Source organism: Protomyctophum parallelum (genome assembly GCF_964188405.1).
Source record: "Protomyctophum parallelum genome assembly, chromosome: 19".
NCBI lineage: Eukaryota > Metazoa > Chordata > Actinopteri > Myctophiformes > Myctophidae > Protomyctophum > Protomyctophum parallelum.
Window position 1 is genome coordinate 1,114,352 of NC_139717.1, and position 26,415 is coordinate 1,140,766.

At 38.5% G+C, this 26,415-nt stretch overlaps 1 protein-coding gene across 1 annotated transcript in view; it reads left to right on the top strand.

Moving 5' to 3' along the window:
* Positions 1–26,154, top strand: part of mtfr2 (mitochondrial fission regulator 2) — a 42,806-nt gene extending 16,652 nt beyond the window's left edge. Inside the window, exons 4-7 of the mRNA XM_083790756.1 lie at positions 18,895–19,481; positions 20,166–20,454; positions 24,802–24,967; positions 25,910–26,154. Of these exons, the coding sequence (XP_083646882.1) occupies positions 18,895–19,481; positions 20,166–20,454; positions 24,802–24,967; positions 25,910–25,963 (1,096 nt within the window). The 3' untranslated portion in view covers positions 25,964–26,154. The remainder of the gene's footprint in view (positions 1–18,894; positions 19,482–20,165; positions 20,455–24,801; positions 24,968–25,909) is intronic.
* The last annotated feature ends 261 nt before the right edge of the window (positions 26,155–26,415 follow it).

Consider the following 26,415-nt stretch of genomic DNA (forward strand, 5'->3'; position numbering starts at 1 on the left):
GTGAATAGACCCATGTTAAAACTAAAGCAGTGAATAGACCCATGTTAAAACTAAAGCAGTGAATAGACCCATGTTAAAACTAAAGCAGTGAATAGACCCATGTTAAAACTAAAGCAGTGAATATACCCATGTTAAAACTAAAGCAGTGAATAGACCCATGTTAAAACTAAAGCAGTGAATATACCCATGTTAAAACTAAAGCAGTGAATAGACCCATGTTAAAACTAAAGCAGTGAATAGACCCATGTTAAAACTAAAGCAGTGAATAGACTCATGTTAAAACTAAAGCAGTGAATAGACTCATGTTAAAACTAAAGCAGTGAATAGACTCATGTTAAAACTAAAGCAGTGAATAGACCCATGTTAAAACTAAAGCAGTGAATAGACCCATGTTAAAACTAAAGCAGTGAATAGACCCATGTTAAAACTAAAGCAGTGAATAGACTCATGTTAAAACTAAAGCAGTGAATAGACCCATGTTAAAACTAAAGCAGTGAATAGACTCATGTTAAAACTAAAGCAGTGAATAGACCTATGTTAAAACTAAAGCAGTGAATAGACCTATGTTAAAACTAAAGCAGTGAATAGACCCATGTTAAAACTAAAGCAGTGAATAGACCCATGTTAAAACTAAAGCAGTGAATAGACCCATGTTAAAACTAAAGCAGTGAATAGACCCATGTTAAAACTAAAGCAGTGAATATACCCATGTTAAAACTAAAGCAGTGAATAGACCCATGTTAAAACTAAAGCAGTGAATATACCCATGTTAAAACTAAAGCAGTGAATAGACCCATGTTAAAACTAAAGCAGTGAATAGACCCATGTTAAAACTAAAGCAGTGAATAGACTCATGTTAAAACTAAAGCAGTGAATAGACTCATGTTAAAACTAAAGCAGTGAATAGACTCATGTTAAAACTAAAGCAGTGAATAGACCCATGTTAAAACTAAAGCAGTGAATAGACCCATGTTAAAACTAAAGCAGTGAATAGACCCATGTTAAAACTAAAGCAGTGAATAGACTCATGTTAAAACTAAAGCAGTGAATAGACCCATGTTAAAACTAAAGCAGTGAATAGACTCATGTTAAAACTAAAGCAGTGAATAGACCTATGTTAAAACTAAAGCAGTGAATAGACCTATGTTAAAACTAAAGCAGTGAATAGACCATGTTAAAACTAAAGCAGTGAATAGACTCATGTTAAAACTAAAGCAGTGAATAGACCATGTTAAAACTAAAGCAGTGAATAGACCCATGTTAAAACTAAAGCAGTGAATAGACCCATGTTAAAACTAAAGCAGTGAATAGACCCATGTTAAAACTAAAGCAGTGAATAGACCCATGTTAAAACTAAAGCAGTGAATAGACCCATGTTAAAACTAAAGCAGTGAATAGACCTATGTTAAAACTAAAGCAGTGAATAGACCTATGTTAAAACTAAAGCAGTGAATAGACCATGTTAAAACTAAAGCAGTGAATAGACTCATGTTAAAACTAAAGCAGTGAATAGACCATGTTAAAACTAAAGCAGTGAATAGACCCATGTTAAAACTAAAGCAGTGAATAGACCCATGTTGAAACTAAAGCAGTGAATAGACCCATGTTAAAACTAAAGCAGTGAATAGACTCATGTTAAAACTAAAGCAGTGAATAGACCCATGTTAAAACTAAAGCAGTGAATAGACCCATGTTAAAACTAAAGCAGTGAATAGACCCATGTTGAAACTAAAGCAGTGAATAGACTCATGTTAAAACTAAAGCAGTGAATAGACCCATGTTGAAACTAAAGCAGTGAATAGACTCATGTTAAAACTAAAGCAGTGAATAGACCCATGTTAAAACTAAAACTAAAGCAGTGAATAGACCCATGTTGAAACTAAAGCAGTGAATAGACTCATGTTAAAACTAAAGCAGTGAATAGACCCATGTTGAAACTAAAGCAGTGAATAGACTCATGTTAAAACTAAAGCAGTGAATAGACCCATGTTAAAACTAAAACTAAAGCAGTGAATAGACCCATGTTGAAACTAAAGCAGTGAATAGACCCATGTTAAAACTAAAGCAGTGAATAGACTCATGTTAAAACTAAAACTAAAGCAGTGAATAGACTCATGTTAAAACTAAAGCAGTGAATAGACCCATGTTAAAACTAAAGCAGTGAATAGACCCATGTTAAAACTAAAGCAGTGAATAGACCCATGTTAAAACTAAAGCAGTGAATAGACCCATGTTAAAACTAAAGCAGTGAATAGACCCATGTTAAAACTAAAGCAGTGAATAGACCCATGTTAAAACTAAAGCAGTGAATATACCCATGTTAAAACTAAAGCAGTGAATAGACCCATGTTAAAACTAAAGCAGTGAATATACCCATGTTAAAACTAAAGCAGTGAATAGACCCATGTTAAAACTAAAGCAGTGAATAGACCCATGTTAAAACTAAAGCAGTGAATAGACCCATGTTAAAACTAAAGCAGTGAATAGACCCATGTTAAAACTAAAGCAGTAAATAGACTCATGTTAAAACTAAAGCAGTGAATAGACCCATGTTAAAACTAAAGCAGTGAATAGACTCATGTTAAAACTAAAGCAGTGAATAGACCCATGTTAAAACTAAAACTAAAGCAGTGAATAGACCCATGTTAAAACTAAAGCAGTGAATAGACTCATGTTAAAACTAAAGCAGTGAATAGACTCATGTTAAAACTAAAGCAGTGAATAGACTCATGTTAAAACTAAAGCAGTGAATAGACCCATGTTAAAACTAAAGCAGTGAATAGACCCATGTTAAAACTAAAGCAGTGAATAGACCCATGTTAAAACTAAAGCAGTGAATAGACTCATGTTAAAACTAAAGCAGTGAATAGACTCATGTTAAAACTAAAGCAGTGAATAGACCCATGTTAAAACTAAAGCAGTGAATAGACCCATGTTAAAACTAAAGCAGTGAATAGACCCATGTTAAAACTAAAGCAGTGAATAGACCCATGTTAAAACTAAAGCAGTGAATAAACCCATGTTAAAACTAAAACTAAAGCAGTGAATAGACCATGTTAAAACTAAAGCAGTGAATAGACCCATGTTAAAACTAAAGCAGTGAATAGACCATGTTAAAATTAAAGCAGTGAATAGACTCATGTTAAAACTAAAGCAGTGAATAGACTCATGTTAAAACTAAAGCAGTGAATGGACCCATGTTAAAACTAAAGCAGTGAATAGACCCATGTTAAAACTAAAGCAGTGAATAGACTCATGTTAAAACTAAAGCAGTGAATAGACCCATGTTAAAACTAAAGCAGTGAATAGACTCATGTTAAAACTAAAGCAGTGAATAGACCTATGTTAAAACTAAAGCAGTGAATAGACCTATGTTAAAACTAAAGCAGTGAATAGACCATGTTAAAACTAAAGCAGTGAATAGACTCATGTTAAAACTAAAGCAGTGAATAGACCATGTTAAAACTAAAGCAGTGAATAGACCCATGTTAAAACTAAAGCAGTGAATAGACCCATGTTAAAACTAAAGCAGTGAATAGACCCATGTTAAAACTAAAGCAGTGAATAGACCCATGTTAAAACTAAAGCAGTGAATAGACCCATGTTAAAACTAAAGCAGTGAATAGACCTATGTTAAAACTAAAGCAGTGAATAGACCTATGTTAAAACTAAAGCAGTGAATAGACCATGTTAAAACTAAAGCAGTGAATAGACTCATGTTAAAACTAAAGCAGTGAATAGACCATGTTAAAACTAAAGCAGTGAATAGACCCATGTTAAAACTAAAGCAGTGAATAGACCCATGTTGAAACTAAAGCAGTGAATAGACCCATGTTAAAACTAAAGCAGTGAATAGACTCATGTTAAAACTAAAGCAGTGAATAGACCCATGTTAAAACTAAAGCAGTGAATAGACCCATGTTAAAACTAAAGCAGTGAATAGACCCATGTTGAAACTAAAGCAGTGAATAGACTCATGTTAAAACTAAAGCAGTGAATAGACCCATGTTGAAACTAAAGCAGTGAATAGACTCATGTTAAAACTAAAGCAGTGAATAGACCCATGTTAAAACTAAAACTAAAGCAGTGAATAGACCCATGTTGAAACTAAAGCAGTGAATAGACTCATGTTAAAACTAAAGCAGTGAATAGACCCATGTTGAAACTAAAGCAGTGAATAGACTCATGTTAAAACTAAAGCAGTGAATAGACCCATGTTAAAACTAAAACTAAAGCAGTGAATAGACCCATGTTGAAACTAAAGCAGTGAATAGACCCATGTTAAAACTAAAGCAGTGAATAGACTCATGTTAAAACTAAAACTAAAGCAGTGAATAGACTCATGTTAAAACTAAAGCAGTGAATAGACCCATGTTAAAACTAAAGCAGTGAATAGACCCATGTTAAAACTAAAGCAGTGAATAGACCCATGTTAAAACTAAAACTAAAGCAGTGAATAGACCCATGTTAAAACTAAAACTAAAGCAGTGAATAGACCCCTGTTAAAACTAAAGCAGTGAATAGACCCATGTTAAAACTAAAGCAGTGAATAGACCCATGTTAAAACTAAAGCAGTGAATAGACCCATGTTAAAACTAAAGCAGTGAATAGACTCATGTTAAAACTAAAACTAAAGCAGTGAATAGACCCATGTTAAAACTAAAGCAGTGAATAGACTCATGTTAAAACTAAAACTAAAGCAGTGAATAGACTCATGTTAAAACTAAAACTAAAGCAGTGAATAGACCCATGTTAAAACTAAAGCAGTGAATAGACTCATGTTAAAACTAAAACTAAAGCAGTGAATAGACCCATGTTAAAACTAAAGCAGTGAATAGACTCATGTTAAAACTAAAACTAAAGCAGTGAATAGACTCATGTTAAAACTAAAACTAAAGCAGTGAATAGACTCATGTTAAAACTAAAACTAAAGCAGTGAATAGACCCATGTTAAAACTAAAACTAAAGCAGTGAATAGACCCATGTTAAAACTAAAACTAAAGCAGTGAATAGACTCATGTTAAAACTAAAGCAGTGAATAGACTCATGTTAAAACTAAAGCAGTGAATAGACCATGTTAAAACTAAAGCAGTGAATAGACTCATGTTAAAACTAAAGCAGTGAATAAACCCATGTTAAAACTAAAGCAGTGAATAGACCCATGTTAAAACTAAAGCAGTGAATAGACTCATGTTAAAACTAAAGCAGTGAATAGACTCATGTTAAAACTAAAGCAGTGAATAGACCCATGTTAAAACTAAAGCAGTGAATAGACCCATGTTAAAACTAAAGCAGTGAATAGACCCATGTTAAAACTAAAGCAGTGAATAGACCCATGTTAAAACTAAAGCAGTGAATAGACCCATGTTAAAACTAAAGCAGTGAATAGACCCATGTTAAAACTAAAGCAGTGAATAGACCCATGTTAAAACTAAAGCAGTGAATAGACCCATGTTAAAACTAAAACTAAAGCAGTGAATAGACCCATGTTAAAACCAAAGCAGTGAATAGTCCCATGTTAAAACTAAAGCAGTGAATAGACTCATGTTAAAACTAAAGCAGTGAATAGACCCATGTTAAAACTAAAGAATTGAATAAACCCATGTTAAAACTAAAGCAGTGAATAGACCCATGTTAAAACTAAAGCAGTGAATAGACCCATGTTAAAACTAAAGCAGTGAATAGACCCATGTTAAAACTAAAGCAGTGAATATACCCATGTTAAAACTAAAGCAGTGAATAGACCCATGTTAAAACTAAAGCAGTGAATAGACCCATGTTAAAACTAAAGCAGTGAATAGACTCATGTTAAAACTAAAGCAGTGAATAGACTCATGTTAAAACTAAAGCAGTGAATAGACCCATGTTAAAACTAAAGCAGTGAATAGACCCATGTTAAAACTAAAGCAGTGAATAGACCCATGTTAAAACTAAAGCAGTGAATAGACCCATGTTAAAACTAAAGCAGTGAATAGACTCATGTTAAAACTAAAGCAGTGAATAGACTCATGTTAAAACTAAAGCAGTGAATAGACTCATGTTAAAACTAAAGCAGTGAATAGACTATGTTAAAACTAAAGCAGTGAATAGACCCATGTTAAAACTAAAGCAGTGAATAGACCCATGTTAAAACTAAAGCAGTGAATGGACCCATGTTAAAACTAAAGCAGTGAATAGACTCATGTTAAAACTAAAGCAGTGAATAGACCCATGTTAAAACTAAAGCAGTGAATAGACCATGTTAAAACTAAAGCAGTGAATAGACCATGTTAAAACTAAAGCAGTGAATAGACCCATGTTAAAACTAAAGCAGTGAATAGACCATGTTAAAACTAAAGCAGTGAATAGACCATGTTAAAACTAAAGCAGTGAATAGACCCATGTTAAAACTAAAGCAGTGAATAGACCCATGTTAAAACTAAAGCAGTGAATAGACCATGTTAAAACTAAAGCAGTGAATAGACCATGTTAAAACTAAAACTAAAGCAGTGAATAGACCCATGTTAAAACTAAAGCAGTGAATAGACTCATGTTAAAACTAAAGCAGTGAATAGACCCATGTTAAAACTAAAGCAGTGAATAGACTATGTTAAAACTAAAACTAAAGCAGTGAATAGACCCATGCTAAAACTAAAGCAGTGAATAGACTCATGTTAAAACTAAAGCAGTGAATAGACTCATGTTAAAACTAAAGCAGTGAATAGACCCATGTTAAAACTAAAGCAGTGAATAGACCATGTTAAAACTAAAGCAGTGAATAGACACATGTTAAAACTAAAGCAGTGAATAGACTCATGTTAAAACTAAAGCAGTGAATAGACCCATGTTAAAACTAAAGCAGTGAATAGACTCATGTTAAAACTAAAGCAGTGAATAGACCCATGTTAAAACTAAAGCAGTGAATAGACCCATGTTAAAACTAAAGCAGTGAATAGACCCATGTTAAATCTAAAGCAGTGAATATACCCATGTTAAAACTAAAGCAGTGAATAGACCATGTTAAAACTAAAGCAGTGAATAGACTCATGTTAAAACTAAAGCAGTGAATAGACCCATGTTAAAACTAAAGCAGTGAATAGACCCATGTTAAAACTAAAGCAGTGAATAGACCCATGTTAAAACTAAAGCAGTGAATAGACCCATGTTAAAACTAAAGCAGTGAATAGACCATGTTAAAACTAAAGCAGTGAATAGACTCATGTTAAAACTAAAGCAGTGAATAGACTCATGTTAAAACTAAAGCAGTGAATAGACCCATGTTAAAACTAAAGCAGTGAATAGACTCATGTTAAAACTAAAGCAGTGAATAGACCCATGTTAAAACTAAAGCAGTGAATATACCCATGTTAAAACTAAAGCAGTGAATAGACCCATGTTAAAACTAAAGCAGTGAATAGACCCATGTTAAAACTAAAGCAGTGAATAGACCCATGTTAAAACTAAAGCAGTGAATAGACCCATGTTAAAACTAAAGCAGTGAATAGACCCATGTTAAAACTAAAGCAGTGAATAGACTCATGTTAAAACTAAAGCAGTGAATAGTAGGGCTGTCAGTTCACCTCTATAATCCAATTCGAATTTCATTGCTTCATTATTTGTAATATTCGGAAATATTCGAATATTTACATTGTTTATTTTAGCTCATATTTAGCCTATAATAATACACAGAATATAATACGATGCACATTCTGTCCACTAGAGGCCCCCCCCTTCCAAATGACAAAGCAGTACTTTCAGTTTCAGCACACGTAATAATGGTTTTCACCGCACAAAATAGCGTTTAAACTGTTTTATTGAGCACAGTGCACTCAGCACGGTAAGATTGTTGTCTGTCTATAGTGCAAATGCATTTTACAGTGAGTGAACGTGAAACGTAAAACGACAGGCCTAGCGCGAGACCCACCGAATGCTTGTGTTTCCACGGACATTATGTCATGTCATTGCGGTCACTCTAAGCGCCGCCGCTCCTCCGGACATTTCGAAACTTTTCGGGGGTACCGCCTGGGTTCTGCGCGACGGGCTTGACCATGCGGAGTAGCCCTCGTCGGCCTGCTCAGGACCCACGGAACCGCGGGCTTGTCAGCGGCGGTACCGCGAGGCCACGGCTCCTAGAACGCACGAAAATCGAGCCTCCGAAAATATTTTCGAGACATTTCGACGTTTTTGACCGCGTGCTCAGCCTTTACAATCGGGGCGCTTATCACCTTCGTGTAGCTGGCTAGTCTCCGCTCATTTATCACCGGGCCACTAAGCCGTCTCTATTACGGTCGCGAGGCCATGGGGTCCGGAACCCGGCCCACATTCGCTCTTCACATGCAGTGGAAGCGGCCGGGGAGATATCACAGCGGTAGATTCGTTACTCAATACATTTAGTGAGCGGATAAAATAACATAAAACAAAATAAAAATATTAAATAGAATTAATAAATGATAAAAGCTCCATTCGAATGGCAATTTTAGCTTTCGAATATATATATTTTTTTTAATATTCGAATTTCTTTCATATTATGAAATTCGTTCTGACAGCCCTAGTGAATAGACCCATGTTAAAACTAAAGCAGTGAATAGACCATGTTAAAACTAAAGCAGTGAATAGACCCATGTTAAAACTAAAGCAGTGAATAGACCCATGTTAAAACTAAAGCAGTGAATAGACCCATGTTAAAACTAAAGCAGTGAATAGACCCATGTTAAAACTAAAGCAGTGAATAGACCCATGTTAAAACTAAAGCAGTGAATAGACCATGTTAAAACTAAAGCAGTGAATAGACCATGTTAAAACTAAAGCAGTGAATAGACCATGTTAAAACTAAAGCAGTGAATAGACCCATGTTAAAACTAAAGCAGTGAATAGACCCATGTTAAAACTAAAGCAGTGAATAGACCCATGTTAAATCTAAAGCAGTGAATAGACCCATGTTAAAACTAAAGCAGTGAATAAACCCATGTTAAAACTAAAGCAGTGAATAGACCCATGTTAAAACTAAAGCAGTGAATAGACCCATGTTAAAACTAAAGCAGTGAATAGACCCATGTTAAAACTAAAGCAGTGAATAGACCCATGTTAAAACTAAAGCAGTGAATAGACTCATGTTAAAACTAAAGCAGTGAATAGACCCATGTTAAAACTAAAGCAGTGAATAGACCCATGTTAAAACTAAAGCAGTGAATAGACTCATGTTAAAACTAAAGCAGTGAATAGACCCATGTTAAAACTAAAGCAGTGAATAGACTCATGTTAAAACTAAAGCAGTGAATAGACCCATGTTAAAACTAAAGCAGTGAATAGACCCATGTTAAAACTAAAGCAGTGAATAGACCCATGTTAAATCTAAAGCAGTGAATAGACCCATGTTAAAACTAAAGCAGTGAATAGACCCATGTTAAAACTAAAGCAGTGAATAGACCCATGTTAAAACTAAAGCAGTGAATCGACCCATGTTAAAACTAAAGCAGTGAATAGACCCATGTTAAAACTAAAGCAGTGAATAGAACCATGTTAAAACTAAAGCAGTGAATCGACCCATGTTAAAACTAAAGCAGTGAATAGACCCATGTTAAAACTAAAGCAGTGAATAGACCCATGTTAAAACTAAAGCAGTGAATAGACCCATGTTAAAACTAAAGCAGTGAATAGACCCATGTTAAAACTAAAGCAGTGAATAGACTCATGTTAAAACTAAAGCAGTGAATAGACCCATGTTAAAACTAAAGCAGTGAATAGACTCATGTTAAAACTAAAGCAGTGAATAGACCCATGTTAAAACTAAAGCAGTGAATAGACTCATGTTAAAACTAAAGCAGTGAATAGACCCATGTTAAAACTAAAGCAGTGAATAGACCCATGTTAAAACTAAAGCAGTGAATAGACCCATGTTAAATCTAAAGCAGTGAATAGACCCATGTTAAAACTAAAGCAGTGAATAGACCCATGTTAAAACTAAAGCAGTGAATAGACCCATGTTAAAACTAAAGCAGTGAATCGACCCATGTTAAAACTAAAGCAGTGAATAGACCCATGTTAAAACTAAAGCAGTGAATAGAACCATGTTAAAACTAAAGCAGTGAATCGACCCATGTTAAAACTAAAGCAGTGAATAGACCCATGTTAAAACTAAAGCAGTGAATAGACCCATGTTAAAACTAAAGCAGTGAATAGACCCATGTTAAAACTAAAGCAGTGAATAGACCATGTTAAAACTAAAGCAGTGAATAGACCATGTTAAAACTAAAGCAGTGAATAGACTCATGTTAAAACTAAAGCAGTGAATAGACTCATGTTAAAACTAAAGCAGTGAATAGACTCATGTTAAAACTAAAGCAGTGAATAGACTCATGTTAAAACTAAAGCAGTGAATAGACCCATGTTAAAACTAAAGCAGTGAATAGACCCATGTTAAAACTAAAGCAGTGAATAGACCCATGTTAAAACTAAAGCAGTGAATAGACTCATGTTAAAACTAAAGCAGTGAATAGACCCATGTTAAAACTAAAGCAGTGAATAGACTCATGTTAAAACTAAAGCAGTGAATAGACCTATGTTAAAACTAAAGCAGTGAATAGACCTATGTTAAAACTAAAGCAGTGAATAGACCATGTTAAAACTAAAGCAGTGAATAGACTCATGTTAAAACTAAAGCAGTGAATAGACCATGTTAAAACTAAAGCAGTGAATAGACCCATGTTAAAACTAAAGCAGTGAATAGACCCATGTTAAAACTAAAGCAGTGAATAGACCCATGTTAAAACTAAAGCAGTGAATAGACCCATGTTAAAACTAAAGCAGTGAATAGACCCATGTTAAAACTAAAGCAGTGAATAGACCTATGTTAAAACTAAAGCAGTGAATAGACCTATGTTAAAACTAAAGCAGTGAATAGACCATGTTAAAACTAAAGCAGTGAATAGACTCATGTTAAAACTAAAGCAGTGAATAGACCATGTTAAAACTAAAGCAGTGAATAGACCCATGTTAAAACTAAAGCAGTGAATAGACCCATGTTGAAACTAAAGCAGTGAATAGACCCATGTTAAAACTAAAGCAGTGAATAGACTCATGTTAAAACTAAAGCAGTGAATAGACCCATGTTAAAACTAAAGCAGTGAATAGACCCATGTTAAAACTAAAGCAGTGAATAGACCCATGTTGAAACTAAAGCAGTGAATAGACTCATGTTAAAACTAAAGCAGTGAATAGACCCATGTTGAAACTAAAGCAGTGAATAGACTCATGTTAAAACTAAAGCAGTGAATAGACCCATGTTAAAACTAAAACTAAAGCAGTGAATAGACCCATGTTGAAACTAAAGCAGTGAATAGACTCATGTTAAAACTAAAGCAGTGAATAGACCCATGTTGAAACTAAAGCAGTGAATAGACTCATGTTAAAACTAAAGCAGTGAATAGACCCATGTTAAAACTAAAACTAAAGCAGTGAATAGACCCATGTTGAAACTAAAGCAGTGAATAGACCCATGTTAAAACTAAAGCAGTGAATAGACTCATGTTAAAACTAAAACTAAAGCAGTGAATAGACTCATGTTAAAACTAAAGCAGTGAATAGACCCATGTTAAAACTAAAGCAGTGAATAGACCCATGTTAAAACTAAAGCAGTGAATAGACCCATGTTAAAACTAAAGCAGTGAATAGACCCATGTTAAAACTAAAGCAGTGAATAGACCCATGTTAAAACTAAAGCAGTGAATAGACCCATGTTAAAACTAAAGCAGTGAATATACCCATGTTAAAACTAAAGCAGTGAATAGACCCATGTTAAAACTAAAGCAGTGAATATACCCATGTTAAAACTAAAGCAGTGAATAGACCCATGTTAAAACTAAAGCAGTGAATAGACCCATGTTAAAACTAAAGCAGTGAATAGACCCATGTTAAAACTAAAGCAGTGAATAGACCCATGTTAAAACTAAAGCAGTAAATAGACTCATGTTAAAACTAAAGCAGTGAATAGACCCATGTTAAAACTAAAGCAGTGAATAGACTCATGTTAAAACTAAAGCAGTGAATAGACCCATGTTAAAACTAAAACTAAAGCAGTGAATAGACCCATGTTAAAACTAAAGCAGTGAATAGACTCATGTTAAAACTAAAGCAGTGAATAGACTCATGTTAAAACTAAAGCAGTGAATAGACTCATGTTAAAACTAAAGCAGTGAATAGACCCATGTTAAAACTAAAGCAGTGAATAGACCCATGTTAAAACTAAAGCAGTGAATAGACCCATGTTAAAACTAAAGCAGTGAATAGACTCATGTTAAAACTAAAGCAGTGAATAGACTCATGTTAAAACTAAAGCAGTGAATAGACCCATGTTAAAACTAAAGCAGTGAATAGACCCATGTTAAAACTAAAGCAGTGAATAGACCCATGTTAAAACTAAAGCAGTGAATAGACCCATGTTAAAACTAAAGCAGTGAATAAACCCATGTTAAAACTAAAACTAAAGCAGTGAATAGACCATGTTAAAACTAAAGCAGTGAATAGACCCATGTTAAAACTAAAGCAGTGAATAGACCATGTTAAAATTAAAGCAGTGAATAGACTCATGTTAAAACTAAAGCAGTGAATAGACTCATGTTAAAACTAAAGCAGTGAATGGACCCATGTTAAAACTAAAGCAGTGAATAGACCCATGTTAAAACTAAAGCAGTGAATAGACTCATGTTAAAACTAAAGCAGTGAATAGACCCATGTTAAAACTAAAGCAGTGAATAGACTCATGTTAAAACTAAAGCAGTGAATAGACCTATGTTAAAACTAAAGCAGTGAATAGACCTATGTTAAAACTAAAGCAGTGAATAGACCATGTTAAAACTAAAGCAGTGAATAGACTCATGTTAAAACTAAAGCAGTGAATAGACCATGTTAAAACTAAAGCAGTGAATAGACCCATGTTAAAACTAAAGCAGTGAATAGACCCATGTTAAAACTAAAGCAGTGAATAGACCCATGTTAAAACTAAAGCAGTGAATAGACCCATGTTAAAACTAAAGCAGTGAATAGACCCATGTTAAAACTAAAGCAGTGAATAGACCTATGTTAAAACTAAAGCAGTGAATAGACCTATGTTAAAACTAAAGCAGTGAATAGACCATGTTAAAACTAAAGCAGTGAATAGACTCATGTTAAAACTAAAGCAGTGAATAGACCATGTTAAAACTAAAGCAGTGAATAGACCCATGTTAAAACTAAAGCAGTGAATAGACCCATGTTGAAACTAAAGCAGTGAATAGACCCATGTTAAAACTAAAGCAGTGAATAGACTCATGTTAAAACTAAAGCAGTGAATAGACCCATGTTAAAACTAAAGCAGTGAATAGACCCATGTTAAAACTAAAGCAGTGAATAGACCCATGTTGAAACTAAAGCAGTGAATAGACTCATGTTAAAACTAAAGCAGTGAATAGACCCATGTTGAAACTAAAGCAGTGAATAGACTCATGTTAAAACTAAAGCAGTGAATAGACCCATGTTAAAACTAAAACTAAAGCAGTGAATAGACCCATGTTGAAACTAAAGCAGTGAATAGACTCATGTTAAAACTAAAGCAGTGAATAGACCCATGTTGAAACTAAAGCAGTGAATAGACTCATGTTAAAACTAAAGCAGTGAATAGACCCATGTTAAAACTAAAACTAAAGCAGTGAATAGACCCATGTTGAAACTAAAGCAGTGAATAGACCCATGTTAAAACTAAAGCAGTGAATAGACTCATGTTAAAACTAAAACTAAAGCAGTGAATAGACTCATGTTAAAACTAAAGCAGTGAATAGACCCATGTTAAAACTAAAGCAGTGAATAGACCCATGTTAAAACTAAAGCAGTGAATAGACCCATGTTAAAACTAAAACTAAAGCAGTGAATAGACCCATGTTAAAACTAAAACTAAAGCAGTGAATAGACCCCTGTTAAAACTAAAGCAGTGAATAGACCCATGTTAAAACTAAAGCAGTGAATAGACCCATGTTAAAACTAAAGCAGTGAATAGACCCATGTTAAAACTAAAGCAGTGAATAGACTCATGTTAAAACTAAAACTAAAGCAGTGAATAGACCCATGTTAAAACTAAAGCAGTGAATAGACTCATGTTAAAACTAAAACTAAAGCAGTGAATAGACTCATGTTAAAACTAAAACTAAAGCAGTGAATAGACCCATGTTAAAACTAAAGCAGTGAATAGACTCATGTTAAAACTAAAACTAAAGCAGTGAATAGACCCATGTTAAAACTAAAGCAGTGAATAGACTCATGTTAAAACTAAAACTAAAGCAGTGAATAGACTCATGTTAAAACTAAAACTAAAGCAGTGAATAGACTCATGTTAAAACTAAAACTAAAGCAGTGAATAGACCCATGTTAAAACTAAAACTAAAGCAGTGAATAGACCCATGTTAAAACTAAAACTAAAGCAGTGAATAGACTCATGTTAAAACTAAAGCAGTGAATAGACTCATGTTAAAACTAAAGCAGTGAATAGACCATGTTAAAACTAAAGCAGTGAATAGACTCATGTTAAAACTAAAGCAGTGAATAAACCCATGTTAAAACTAAAGCAGTGAATAGACCCATGTTAAAACTAAAGCAGTGAATAGACTCATGTTAAAACTAAAGCAGTGAATAGACTCATGTTAAAACTAAAGCAGTGAATAGACCCATGTTAAAACTAAAGCAGTGAATAGACCCATGTTAAAACTAAAGCAGTGAATAGACCCATGTTAAAACTAAAACTAAAGCAGTGAATAGACCATGTTAAAACTAAAGCAGTGAATAGACCATGTTAAAACTAAAGCAGTGAATAGACCATGTTAAAACTAAAACTAAAGCAGTGAATAGACCCATGTTAAAACTAAAGCAGTGAATAAACCCATGTTAAAACTAAAGCAGTGAATAGACCCATGTTAAAACTAAAGCAGTGAATAGACCATGTTAAAACTAAAACTAAAGCAGTGAATAGACCATGTTAAAACTAAAGCAGTGAATAGACCATGTTAAAACTAAAGCAGTGAATAGACCATGTTAAAACTAAAACTAAAGCAGTGAATAGACCATGTTAAAACTAAAGCAGTGAATAGACCCATGTTAAAACTAAAGCAGTGAATAAACCCATGTTAAAACTAAAGCAGTGAATAGACCCATGTTAAAACTAAAGCAGTGAATAGACCCATGTTAAAACTAAAGCAGTGAATAGACTCATGTTAAAACTAAAGCAGTGAATAGACTCATGTTAAAACTAAAGCAGTGAATAGACTCATGTTAAAACTAAAGCAGTGAATGGACCCATGTTAAAACTAAAGCAGTGAATAGACCCATGTTAAAACTAAAGCAGTGAATAGACTCATGTTAAAACTAAAGCAGTGAATAGACCCATGTTAAAACTAAAGCAGTGAATAGACTCATGTTAAAACTAAAGCAGTGAATAGACCTATGTTAAAACTAAAGCAGTGAATAGACCTATGTTAAAACTAAAGCAGTGAATAGACCATGTTAAAACTAAAGCAGTGAATAGACCATGTTAAAACTAAAGCAGTGAATAGACTCATGTTAAAACTAAAGCAGTGAATAGACCATGTTAAAACTAAAGCAGTGAATAGACCCATGTTAAAACTAAAGCAGTGAATAGACCCATGTTAAAACTAAAGCAGTGAATAGACCCATGTTAAAACTAAAGCAGTGAATAGACCCATGTTAAAACTAAAGCAGTGAATAGACCCATGTTAAAACTAAAGCAGTGAATAGACCTATGTTAAAACTAAAGCAGTGAATAGACCTATGTTAAAACTAAAGCAGTGAATAGACCATGTTAAAACTAAAGCAGTGAATAGACTCATGTTAAAACTAAAGCAGTGAATAGACCATGTTAAAACTAAAGCAGTGAATAGACCCATGTTAAAACTAAAGCAGTGAATAGACCCATGTTGAAACTAAAGCAGTGAATAGACCCATGTTAAAACTAAAGCAGTGAATAGACTCATGTTAAAACTAAAGCAGTGAATAGACCCATGTTAAAACTAAAGCAGTGAATAGACCCATGTTAAAACTAAAGCAGTGAATAGACCCATGTTGAAACTAAAGCAGTGAATAGACCCATGTTAAAACTAAAACTAAAGCAGTGAATAGACCCATGTTGAAACTAAAGCAGTGAATAGACTCATGTTAAAACTAAAGCAGTGAATAGACCCATGTTGAAACTAAAGCAGTGAATAGACTCATGTTAAAACTAAAGCAGTGAATAGACCCATGTTAAAACTAAAACTAAAGCAGTGAATAGACCCATGTTGAAACTAAAGCAGTGAATAGACCCATGTTAAAACTAAAGCAGTGAATAGACTCATGTTAAAACTAAAACTAAAGCAGTGAATAGACTCATGTTAAAACTAAAGCAGTGAATAGACCCATGTTAAAACTAAAGCAGTGAATAGACCCATGTTAAAACTAAAGCAGTGAATAGACCCATGTTAAAACTAAAACTAAAGCAGTGAATAGACCCATGTTAAAACTAAAACTAAAGCAGTGAATAGACCCCTGTTAAAACTAAAGCAGTGAATAGACCCATGTTAAAACTAAAGCAGTGAATAGACCCATGTTAAAACTAAAGCAGTGAATAGACTCATGTTAAAACTAAAACTAAAGCAGTGAATAGACTCATGTTAAAACTAAAACTAAAGCAGTGAATAGACCCATGTTAAAACTAAAGCAGTGAATAGACTCATGTTAAAACTAAAACTAAAGCAGTGAATAGACCCATGTTAAAACTAAAGCAGTGAATAGACTCATGTTAAAACTAAAACTAAAGCAGTGAATAGACTCATGTTAAAACTAAAACTAAAGCAGTGAATAGACTCATGTTAAAACTAAAACTAAAGCAGTGAATAGACCCATGTTAAAACTAAAACTAAAGCAGTGAATAGACCCATGTTAAAACTAAAACTAAAGCAGTGAATAGACTCATGTTAAAACTAAAGCAGTGAATAGACTCATGTTAAAACTAAAGCAGTGAATAGACCCATGTTAAAACTAAAGCAGTGAATAGACTCATGTTAAAACTAAAGCAGTGAATAAACCCATGTTAAAACTAAAGCAGTGAATAGACCCATGTTAAAACTAAAGCAGTGAATAGACTCATGTTAAAACTAAAGCAGTGAATAGACTCATGTTAAAACTAAAGCAGTGAATAGACCCATGTTAAAACTAAAGCAGTGAATAGACCCATGTTAAAACTAAAGCAGTGAATAGACCCATGTTAAAACTAAAACTAAAGCAGTGAATAGACCATGTTAAAACTAAAGCAGTGAATAGACCATGTTAAAACTAAAGCAGTGAATAGACCATGTTAAAACTAAAACTAAAGCAGTGAATAGACCCATGTTAAAACTAAAGCAGTGAATAAACCCATGTTAAAACTAAAGCAGTGAATAGACCCATGTTAAAACTAAAGCAGTGAATAGACCATGTTAAAACTAAAACTAAAGCAGTGAATAGACCCATGTTAAAACTAAAGCAGTGAATAGACCCATGTTAAAACTAAAGCAGTGAATAGACCCATGTTAAAACTAAAGCAGTGAATAGACCCATGTTAAAACTAAAGCAGTGAATAGACCCATGTTAAAACTAAAGCAGTGAATAGACTCATGTTAAAACTAAAGCAGTGAATAGACCCATGTTAAAACTAAAACTAAAGCAGTGAATAGACCCATGTTAAAACTAAAGCAGTGAATAGACCCATGTTAAAACTAAAGCAGTGAATAGACCCATGTTAAAACTAAAGCAGTGAATAGACCCATGTTAAAATACGCATGCGTGCGTGCGTGCACATTCTCCCGCCAATGAACACACATTCATGACACCAGAGTATCGTCACCTGCTGCACCTCACTGCAGTACCGCTGTCGTCCAGGAGGTGTCACAGTTGACTCAGATAGCCAGTAGTTAACTCTGGTTAAAATCACTTTTAACCACAGGGCTGTGGGCGGTTCAGAAGCCAGTCTGTGTCTCATAGGAGGGCTGTGGGCGGTTCAGAAACCAGTCTGTGTCTCATAGGAGGGCTGTGGGCGGTTCAGAAACCAGTCTGTGTCTCATAGGAGGGCTGTGGGCGGTTCAGAAACCAGTCTGTGTCTCATAGGAGGACTGTGGGCGGTTCAGAAACCAGTCTGTGTCTCATAGGAGGGCTGTGGGCAGTTCAGAAACCAGTCTGTGTCTCATAGGAGGGCTGTGGGCAGTTCAGAAACCAGTCTGTGTCTCATAGGAGGGCTGTGGGCGGTTTAGAAACCAGTCTGTGTCTCATAGGAGGGCTGTGTGTGGTTCAGAAACCAGTCTGTGTCTCATAGGAGGGCTGTGGGCGGTTCAGAAACCAGTCTGTGTCTCATAGGAGGGCTGTGGGCGGTTCAGAAACCAGTCTGTTTCTCATAGGAGGGCTGTGGGCGGTTCAGAAACCAGTCTGTGTCTCATAGGAGGGCTGTGGGCGGTTCAGAAACCAGTCTGTGTCTCATAGGAGGGCTGTGGGCGGTTCAGAAACCAGTCTGTGTCTCATAGGAGGGCTGTGGGCGGTTCAGAAACCAGTCTGTGTCTCATAGGAGGGCTGTGTGGGTCGCGACCCCCAGGTTGAGAAGCCCTGGATTAGGTTATCCATTATCAATGAATGCATTATAATATATAATTGACATCCCTAATCAACCTAATTAACCCTAATCAGGTACACGGTACACCAAACAACTTGCGTGAGTTCCCTTTACAATTTACAGTGTAGTCATTTTATCAGGCTCTCTTAAAAAAACCAATATATTTCACTTTTGTGTGATTTCCCCAAGAAATATAATATGTGCTAATAATAATAATAATAATAATATATTAATAATACAAACTGTTGTTGATTTACTTTCAGGAATCAGATCGTGCTTCCAGCAAGGCCCCCCAGACCTGCTGTGATCCACACCCAGAGAGGAGCCATGGTCCTGGGCCACAGGGCTGACCCTCACACCCAGAGAGGAGCCATGGTCCTGGGCCACAGGGCTGACCCAGACACCCAGAGAGGAGCCATGGTCCTGGGCCACAGGGCTGACCCAGACACCCAGAGAGGAGCCATGGTCCTGGGCCACAGGGCTGACCCTCACACCCAGAGAGGGGCCATGGTCCTGGGCCACAGGGCTGACCCTCACACCCAGAGAGGAGCCATGGTCCTGGAGCAGAACCCTGGCCCTCATACCCAGAGAACAGCCATGGTCCTGGGCCACAGGGCTGACCCAGACACCCAGAGAACAGCCATGGTCCTAGGCCACAGGGATGACCCAGACACCCAGAGAACAGCCATGGTCCTGGGGCAGAACCCTGGCCCTCATACCCAGAGAACAGCCATGGTCCTGGGCCACAGGGCTGACCCAGACACCCAGAGGAAGATCTCGGCTTTGGAGGAAGAACTTCTCAAACTGCGAGCCCAGATAGCCATGATTGTCAGCGTCGCACCGGCTGCAGGTACAGTTGGGAAAGAAAGGCACACACACACACACACACACACACACACAAGCAGTCGCACACACACACACACACACACACACACACACACACACACACACACGCAGCAGTCGCGCTAAGTGTCCTTGGTGGTTAGAGTTTCCACTCTGAGCTTTTGGAAGTATGGCGTTCGATCCCCGGCGGTTTAGTCTCGTGTTGCCAGACTGTTGCCTCTCGCAATGTTCAAAACAGGCTTCAGAAACAGTCTGGAGCAACGGAAGCTCTGACCATACAGTCTGGAGCAACGGAAGCTCTGATCATACAGTCTGGAGCAACGGAAGCTCTGATCATACAGTCTGGAGCAACGGAAGCTCTGATCATACAGTCTGGAGCAACGGAAGCTCTGATCATACAGTCTGGAGCAACGGAAGCTCTGATCATGATTAAATATAAACGCTTCCGTCATACAGTCTGGAGCAACGGAAGCTCTGATCACGAGTCAAATATAAATGCTTCCGTCGTACAGTCTGGAGCAACGGAAGCTCTGATCACGAGTCAAATATAAATGCTTCCGTCGTACAGTCTGGAGCAACGGAAGCTCTGATCATGAGTCAAATATTTATGAATATAAATTAAATATAAATGATTTTTAAGTTTTTTATTTTTCATGATTTTATTTAATTTTGCTGGGGGTGTGTCTTCTAGGCCTGATCCAATCAGTGATGACTCCTCCCCCCGCTCTGAACCAATCAGTGGACGGCCCTGTGATGACCTCCACACCTCTCCGCCCACCTCCCCCTCCTCCTCCCCCTCCTCCCTGCCTAAGCTCCTCCTCCTCCATCAGGGGGACCAATGGGCTGGCAGGAATCAGTGATGGCTCCTCCTCCTCCATCAGCGGGACCAATAGGCAGGCAGGAAGGTATCAGGGGGCGGAGCCGACCATGATGGACGTGCTGAAGGACCTCAACCATGTGCAGCTGCGTGTCGTTAAGAGGTTGTTAATTTAAAAATATATATAATACAACATGCATAGATACTGATGTAGCACTTTATACCAGAGTCTGGGACGTGTGGAGCGTTGTCCAGGGTGTTTTAGAGAAGGGAGAAGAGTCTGGGACGTGTGGAGCGTTGTCCAGGGTGTTCTAGAGAAGGGAGAAGAGTCTGGGACGCGTGGAGCGTTGTCCAGGGTGTTTTAGAGGAGGGAGAAGAGTCTGGGACGTGTGGAGCGTTGTCCAGGGTGTTTTAGAGAAGGGAGAAGAGTCTGGGACGTGTGGAGCGTTGTCCAGGGTGTTTTAGAGAAGGGAGAAGAGTCTGGGACGTGTGGAGCGTTGTCCAGGGTGTTTTAGAGAAGGGAGAAGAGTCTGGGACGTGTGGAGCGTTGTCCAGGGTGTTCTAGAAAAGGGAGAAGAGTCTGGGACGCGTGGAGCGTTGTCCAGGGTGTTTTAGAGAAGGGAGAAGAGTCTGGGACGTGTGGAGCGTTGTCCAGGGTGTTTTAGAGAAGGGAGAAGAGTCTGGGACGTGTGGAGCGTTGTCCAGGGTGTTTTAGAGAAGGGAGAAGAGTCTGGGACGTGTGGAGCGCTGTCCAGGGTGTTTTAGAGAAGGGAGAAGAGTCTGGGGCGCGTGGAGCGTTGTCCAGGGTGTTCTAGAGAAGGGAGAAGAGTCTGGGATGTGTGGAGAGTTGTCCAGGGTGTTTTAGAGAAGGGAGAAGAGTCTGGGACGTGTGGAGCGTTGTCCAGGGTGTTTTAGAGGAGGGAGAAGAGTCTGGGACGTGTGGAGCGTTGTCCAGGGTGTTTTAGAGAAGGGAGAAGAGTCTGGGACGTGTGGAGCGTTGTCCAGGGTGTTTTAGAGAAGGGAGAAGAGTCTGGGACGTGTGGAGCGTTGTCCAGGGTGTTTTAGAGAAGGGAGAAGAGTCTGGGACGTGTGGAGCGTTGTCCAGGGTGTTTTAGAGAAGGGAGAAGAGTCTGGGACGTGTGGAGCGTTGTCCAGGGTGTTCTAGAGAAGGGAGAAGAATCTGGGACGCGTGGAGCGTTGTCCAGGGTGTTTTAGAGAAGGGAGAAGAGTCTGGGACGTGTGGAGCGTTGTCCAGGGTGTTTTAGAGAAGGGAGAAGAGTCTGGGACGTGTGGAGCGTTGTCCAGGGTGTTTTAGAGAAGGGAGAAGAGTCTGGGACGTGTGGAGCGCTGTCCAGGGTGTTTTAGAGAAGGGAGAAGAGTCTGGGGCGCGTGGAGCGTTGTCCAGGGTGTTCTAGAGAAGGGAGAAGAGTCTGGGATGTGTGGAGAGTTGTCCAGGGTGTTTTAGAGAAGGGAGAAGAGTCTGGGACGTGTGGAGCGTTGTCCAGGGTGTTTTAGAGGAGGGAGAAGAGTCTGGGACGTGTGGAGCGTTGTCCAGGGTGTTTTAGAGAAGGGAGAAGAGTCTGGGACGTGTGGAGCGTTGTCCAGGGTGTTTTAGAGAAGGGAGAAGAGTCTGGGACGTGTGGAGCGTTGTCCAGGGTGTTTTAGAGAAGGGAGAAGAGTCTGGGACGCGTGGAGCGTTGTCCAGGGTGTTTTAGAGAAGGGAGAAGAGTCTGGGACGTGTGGAGCGTTGTCCAGGGTGATTTAGAGAAGGGAGAAGAGCCTGGGACGTGTGGAGTGTTGTCCAGGGTGTTTTAGAGAAGGGAGAAGAGTATGGGACGTGTAGAGCGTTGTCCAGGGTGTTTTAGAGAAGGGAGAAGAGTCGGGGACGTGTGGAGCGTTGTCCAGGGTGTTCTAGAGAAGGGAGAAGAGTCTGGGACGTGTGGAGCGTTGTCCAGGGTGTTTTAGAGAAGGGAGAAGAGTCTGGGACGTGTGGAGCGTTGTCCAGGGTGTTTTAGAGAAGGGAGAAGAGTCTGGGACGCGTGGAGCGTTGTCCAGGGTGTTTTAGAGAAGGGAGAAGAGTCTGGGACGTGTGGAGCGTTGTCCAGGGTGATTTAGAGAAGGGAGAAGAGCCTGGGACGTGTGGAGTGTTGTCCAGGGTGTTTTAGAGAAGGGAGAAGAGTATGGGACGTGTAGAGCGTTGTCCAGGGTGTTTTAGAGAAGGGAGAAGAGTCGGGGACGTGTGGAGCGTTGTCCAGGGTGTTTTAGAGAAGCGAGAAGAGTCTGGGACGTGTGGAGCGTTGTCCAGGGTGTTTTAGAGAAGGGAGAAGAGTCTGGGACGCGTGGAGCGTTGTCCAGGGTGTTTTAGAGAAGGGAGAAGAGTCTGGGACGTGTGGAGCGTTGTCCAGGGTGTTTTAGAGAAGGGAGAAGAGTCTAGGACGTGTGGAGCGTTTTCCAGGGTGTTTTAGAGAAGGGAGAAGAGTCTAGGACGTGAGGAGCGTTTTCCAGGGTGTTTTAGAGAAGGGAGAAGAGTCTGGGACGTGTGGAGCGTTGTCCAGGGTGTTTTAGAGAAGGGAGAAGAGTCTAGGACGTGTGGAGTGTTGTCCAGGGTGTTCTAGAGAAGGGAGAAGAGTCTAGGACGTGTGGAGCGTTGTCCAGGGTGTTTTAGAGAAGGGAGAAGAGTCTGGGACGTGTGGAGCGTTGTCCAGGGTGTTCTAGAGAAGGGAGAAGAGTCTGGGACGTGTGGAGCGTTGTCCAGGGTGTTTTAGAGAAGGGAGAAGAGTCTGGGACGTGTGGAGCGTTGTCCAGGGTGTTTTAGAGAAGGGAGAAGAGTCTGGGACGTGTGGAGCGTTGTCCAGGGTGTTTTAGAGAAGGGAGAAGAGTCTGGGGCGCGTGGAGCGTTGTCCAGGGTGTTCTAGAGAAGGGAGAAGAGTCTGGGATGTGTGGAGAGTTGTCCAGGTTGTTTTAGAGAAGGGAGAAGAGTCTGGGACGTGTGGAGCGTTGTCCAGGGTGTTTTAGAGGAGGGAGAAGAGTCTGGGACGTGTGGAGCGTTGTCCAGGGTGTTTTAGAGAAGGGAGAAGAGTCTGGGACGTGTGGAGCGTTGTCCAGGGTGTTTTAGAGAAGGGAGAAGAGTCTGGGACGTGTGGAGCGTTGTCCAGGGTGTTTTAGAGAAGGGAGAAGAGTCTGGGACGCGTGGAGCGTTGTCCAGGGTGTTTTAGAGAAGGGAGAAGAGTCTGGGACGTGTGGAGCGTTGTCCAGGGTGATTTAGAGAAGGGAGAAGAGCCTGGGACGTGTGGAGCGTTGTCCAGGGTGTTTTAGAGAAGGGAGAAGAGTATGGGATGTGTAGAGCGTTGTCCAGGGTGTTTTAGAGAAGGGAGAAGAGTCGGGGACGTGTGGAGCGTTGTCCAGGGTGTTTTAGAGAAGCGAGAAGAGTCTGGGACGTGTGGAGCGTTGTCCAGGGTGTTTTAGAGAAGGGAGAAGAGTCTGGGACGCGTGGAGCGTTGTCCAGGGTGTTTTAGAGAAGGGAGAAGAGTCTGGGACGTGTGGAGCGTTGTCCAGGGTGTTTTAGAGAAGGGAGAAGAGTCTAGGACGTGTGGAGCGTTTTCCAGGGTGTTTTAGAGAAGGGAGAAGAGTCTAGGACGTGAGGAGCGTTTTCCAGGGTGTTTTAGAGAAGGGAGAAGAGTCTGGGACGTGTGGAGCGTTGTCCAGGGTGTTTTAGAGAAGGGAGAAGAGTCTAGAACGTGTGGAGTGTTGTCCAGGGTGTTCTAGAGAAGGGAGAAGAGTCTAGGACGTGTGGAGCGTTGTCCAGGGTGTTCTAGAGAAGGGAGAAGAGTCTGGGACGTGTGGAGCGTTGTCCAGGGTGTTTTAGAGAAGGGAGAAGAGTCTGGGACGTGTGGAGCGTTGTCCAGGGTGTTTTAGAGAAGGGAGAAGAGTCTGGGACGTTTGGAGCGTTGTCCAGGGTGTTTTAGAGAAGGGAAAAGAGTCTGGGACGTGTGGAGCGTTGTCCAGGGAGTTTTAGAGAAGGGAGAAGAGTCTAGGACGTGTGGAGTGTTGTCCAGGGTGTTCTAGAGAAGGGAGAAGAGTCTAGGACGTGTGGAGCGTTGTCCAGGGTGTTCTAGAGAAGGGAGAAGAGTCTGGGACGTGTGGAGCGTTGTCCAGGGTGTTTTAGAGAAGGGAGAAGAGTCTGGGACGTGTGGAGCGTTGTCCAGGGTGTTTTAGAGAAGGGAGAAGAGTCTGGGACGTGTGGAGCGTTGTCCAGGGTGTTTTAGAGAAGGGAGAAGAGTCTGGGACGTGTGGAGCGTTGTCCAGGGTGTTTTAGAGAAGGGAGAAGAGTCTGGGACGTGTGGAGCGTTGTCCAGGGTGTTCTAGAGAAGGGAGAAGAGTCTGGGACGTGTGGAGCGCTGTCCAGGGTGTTTTATAGAAGAGTCTGGGACGTGTGAGACTAGTCGACAAGTAGACTGACTGAGACATTTGAACGTTGTCTGTCTCTCTCTCTCTCTCTCTCTCTCTCTAGGTCGCCGGGCGGTACACCGGTCAGAAAGAGGCGGAGCCTCAAAGGTAGCGACCCGGTGGCTCTGATCGCGGAGGCTCTGAGGAGGAGGTTGGCTCAGATCGTCAACACCTCGTCTGACAAGGAGAACTCTGACCTGTCCCCGTTCGGCTCCCCAGAGTCCCCACGGGTGAGGACGCAATGAATGAATATATGAATGAATGAATATATGAATATATGAATGAATGAATATATTAATATATGAATGAATGAATATATGAATATATTAATATATGAATGAATGAATGAATATATGAATGAATGAATATATTTATATATTAATATATGAATGAATGAATGAATATATGAATGAATGAATATACTAATACATGAATATATTAATATATGAATGAATGAATATATGAATATATTAATATATGAATATATGAATTAATGAATTAATGAATGTATGAATGAATGAATATATGAATGAATGAATATATTAATATATGAATGAATGAATATATTAATATATTAATATATGAATGAATATATTAATATATGAATGAATGAATACATTAATATATGAATGAATGAATATATTAATATATGAATGAATGAATATATGAAGGAATGAATATATTAATATATGAATGAATTAATATATTAATATATTAATATATGAATATATTAATATATGAATGAATGAATACATTAATATATGAATGAATATATTAATATATGAATGAATGAATATATTGATATATGAATGAATGAATACATTAATATATGAATGAATTAATATATGAATGTATTAATATATTAATGAATGAATACATTAATATATGAATGAATGAATACATTAATATATGAATGAATGAATACATTAATATATGAATGAATGAATGAATGAATACATTAATATATGAATGAATATATTAATATATGAATGAATGAATATATTAATATATGAATGAATGAATATATTAATATATGAATGAATATATTAATATATGAATGAATGAATGAATATATTAATATATATATATAATATCCCACTCCCTATAAATACTATCCCACGCATATAATAATATGGTTATTAAACATAATTAATTAATTAATTATATTCTAGGTTCCTAAACTCAGCAGGAGGAGTCTGCAGGGTCAGGGACGGCTCCACATGTGACCTCTTGACCTTTGAACCCTGACCTGTGATCCATGGCGTGGCATAACCCCTGGAACCTGAACCTCGATCCTATTGGCTGTCCGGTCAGTGAGGCATCGTGCTATTGGCTGTCCGGTCAGTGAGGCATGGTGCTATTGGCTGTCCGGTCAGTGAGGCATCGTGCTATTGGCTGTCCGGTCAGTGAGGCATGGTGCAATAGAGCGTCGCAGTCCCTCCCCCTTTCAGCACAACGAACAGCCCAGGAAATGAAATGCAATGCATTTTCTCCATAGGCTTTTCTTTAAGTATTTATTTAGAAATTAGATTTTTATAAAGACGGTTACGCCGCGGACAAAGCCAACTCGGATCGTGACAAATCATGACAATGAACACAATGTTTTGGGGCCGATCAAATAATTTATAAGAAGAAAAACTAAACAAATAGTGTTATGTCTCCTGCCTTTATTTTCTTC